Here is a 2,395-nt window from a genome sequence, read left to right on the forward strand (position 1 = left end):
TCCAACTCTATGATTCTATAACCCCTCCTCTCTCTGTCTCTTTGTCCTCTCCCTCTTTCTGCACATGGCCTTCCCGTTTGTCCCCTCCCTCTTTCTGCACATGGCCTTCCCCTTTTATCCTCTCCCTCTTTCTTCACATGGCCTTCCCTTTTGTTCCACCCCACTTGGGAAAAGAAAACAAAACACCCGAGCATGCACCAACCGACAAAACCGTAGAAGCCTAGGACCCACTTTCACAGGTTTCAGAAACTTCTTTGGGGGGTCCGGACCCACAGGTTGAGTCTAACAGAAACGCGGCGGTTGAGTCACGTGGAGGGCTCACCCCCTGGAGAAACCTGCCTTTGCGCTGTCTCTTCTAAGTGAGAAGAGGAAACCCGGAAGAAAGTATGAAACACCATTTGAGAAAAATCAAAAAGCGATTGTGGAAAACGTCCTGTATTTACAGGTGTGTGTGTTTTTTTAAAAAGAGCAGCATTGTTACCACTAGACTGGTTCAGCGGCTGGTGCCCAGGCAAACCTCAAGGGCTGTTGTCCCTTACCGACTCCGCCTTCGGGATGCAGGACTGGCGTCCCACGACTCAATGTGCATCTTTATGCGCAACAAGAGCTGGCCTCTCTCTGCTTCTGTTGGGAGGCAGGAGTTTGTTACAGCAGCAGAATCCTCCCCAGGCTCTAGATCACGTCCATTTCTCCTCCTGTGTCTAAGTAGATACTACTGGTGGAGGGGCAGGAACCTGGTGACGGGTCACCATGGGGTCCCAATGGAGGGCCGGGGTTCCCTGACGACTCCCCTTCCCCTGGCAGGGCTCTCTGGATGGACCAGGCTTAGCTCCGCTCCTGCTTCTGCTGCCTCAGCGCCTGAAGGAAGATCGCCTTCACTTGGCCCATGGTCTCCTGGTACGCCCGGAAGTCCTCCTCTTTGATCTTCACCAGGTTCTCCAAGGCAGATCTCAAGCCTGCGTTCTCATCCATTTGGACTGCGAGCCTGTGGAGGACACAACCCCGGTCAGTCTGGCCCAGACACGGGCAAGCCAGATGCAGGCTGGGAATGGAACACGCTTGATGGGCCGCCTTCTGCATTGGCCAGAATTTCTTAAGAACAGCAGGAGAGCCCTGCTGGATCAGACCCGGGAGGGTCCATCTAGTCCAGCATCCCATCTCACACAGTGGCCAGCCAGTTCCCCTGGAGGGCCAGCAACAGGGCATGGAGGCCGAGGCCTTCCCCTCATAAGAACATAAAGAAGAGCCCTGCTGGATCAGACCAGGGAGGGTCCATCTAGCCCAGCATCCTGTCTCACACAGTGGCCAGCCAGTTCCTCTGGAGGGCCAACAACCAGGCATGGAAATCAAGGCCTTCCCCTGATAAGAACATAAGAAGAGCCCTGCTGGATCCCAGTGGTCCATCTAGTCCAGCCTCACGTCTCACACAGTGGCCAGCCAGTCCCTCTGGAGGGCCAACAAGAGGGCACAGAGGCTTCATTAGAACATAAGGGCCCTGCTGGATCAGACCAGGGAGGACCCAACTAGTCCAGCCTCCCGTCTCACAAAGGAGCCAACCAGTTCCTCTGGAGGGCCAACAACAGGGCACAGAGGCCGAAGCCTTCCCCTGATGCGGCCTCCTGGCTCTGGGATTCAGAGAATCAGTGCCTCTGAATGTGGAGGCTCCCCTCAGTCACCATGGCTAGTAGCCATTGAGGGACTTCATGTTCCTACCTTGCGGACAGGTCTTCTACTTGGGACTCCAAGGGCACTTCTGTGAGTTCAGCAGATGGAGGATCTTTCTTCTCATTTGCACTCCAGCTGAGCCTGGTGCTACCGACGGTCTGACCTGTGGATGCAGAGTCCGCTGTGAAAGGGAACAGTTGACCCAGGCTTTGGTCCTCACGTCAAAGGGGCTGCAGCTCAATGGTGGGGCAGAAAATCCCAGTCCAAATGGTCAACTGAGAGGATCTCGGGTAGCGGATGAAGCCCAAGACCCTTTCTCTGCGAGACCGCCTTTGCGCCATCGTGACCTTTTTGCTCACCCGAGCAAGTTCTTCTTCGGATGCCGACCTACACCTGGGCAAAATCGACAACTGTCTGTACACAGTGCCTTCTCCGTGGGGGCACCCCCCCTTATGGAATGGCCTCCCCGAGGTCAGCAAGGCTCCAGCTATGCAAAACTGAACTGTTCTATTTCTATGCAGGCAACAGGGTTGCACTGTACTAAATGATTCACAAAGTCAGGGGTAATTTCGTAGAAAAAGAGGTGCGGGAGCTCATTAGCATAACTTATTTGCATGTGCCACACCCCCTGACATCACCGGAAGTGTGTCAGAAGGCAACACCCACCGCTCAGGCTCCACTGGACCTTTCTGGATTGCTAGCTATTTGGGGGGGGGGGGACGGGCAAGGT

At 55.0% G+C, this 2,395-nt stretch overlaps 1 protein-coding gene across 1 annotated transcript in view; it reads right to left on the reverse strand.

The window, feature by feature from the left end:
• Positions 1-747: 747 nt before the first annotated feature.
• Positions 748-2,395, reverse strand: part of CCDC13 (coiled-coil domain containing 13) — a gene marked incomplete at its 5' end in the record, with an annotated part of 19,468 nt that continues 17,820 nt past the window's right edge. The window contains 2 exons of the mRNA XM_015412411.1: positions 748-985; positions 1,714-1,872. Coding sequence (XP_015267897.1) covers positions 826-985; positions 1,714-1,872 — 319 coding nt within the window. The remainder of the gene's footprint in view (positions 986-1,713; positions 1,873-2,395) is intronic.

This window comes from Gekko japonicus, unplaced genomic scaffold (assembly GCF_001447785.1).
Source record: "Gekko japonicus isolate JY-2015 unplaced genomic scaffold, Gekko_japonicus_V1.1 scaffold6536, whole genome shotgun sequence".
In the NCBI taxonomy this organism is placed as follows: domain Eukaryota; kingdom Metazoa; phylum Chordata; class Lepidosauria; order Squamata; family Gekkonidae; genus Gekko; species Gekko japonicus.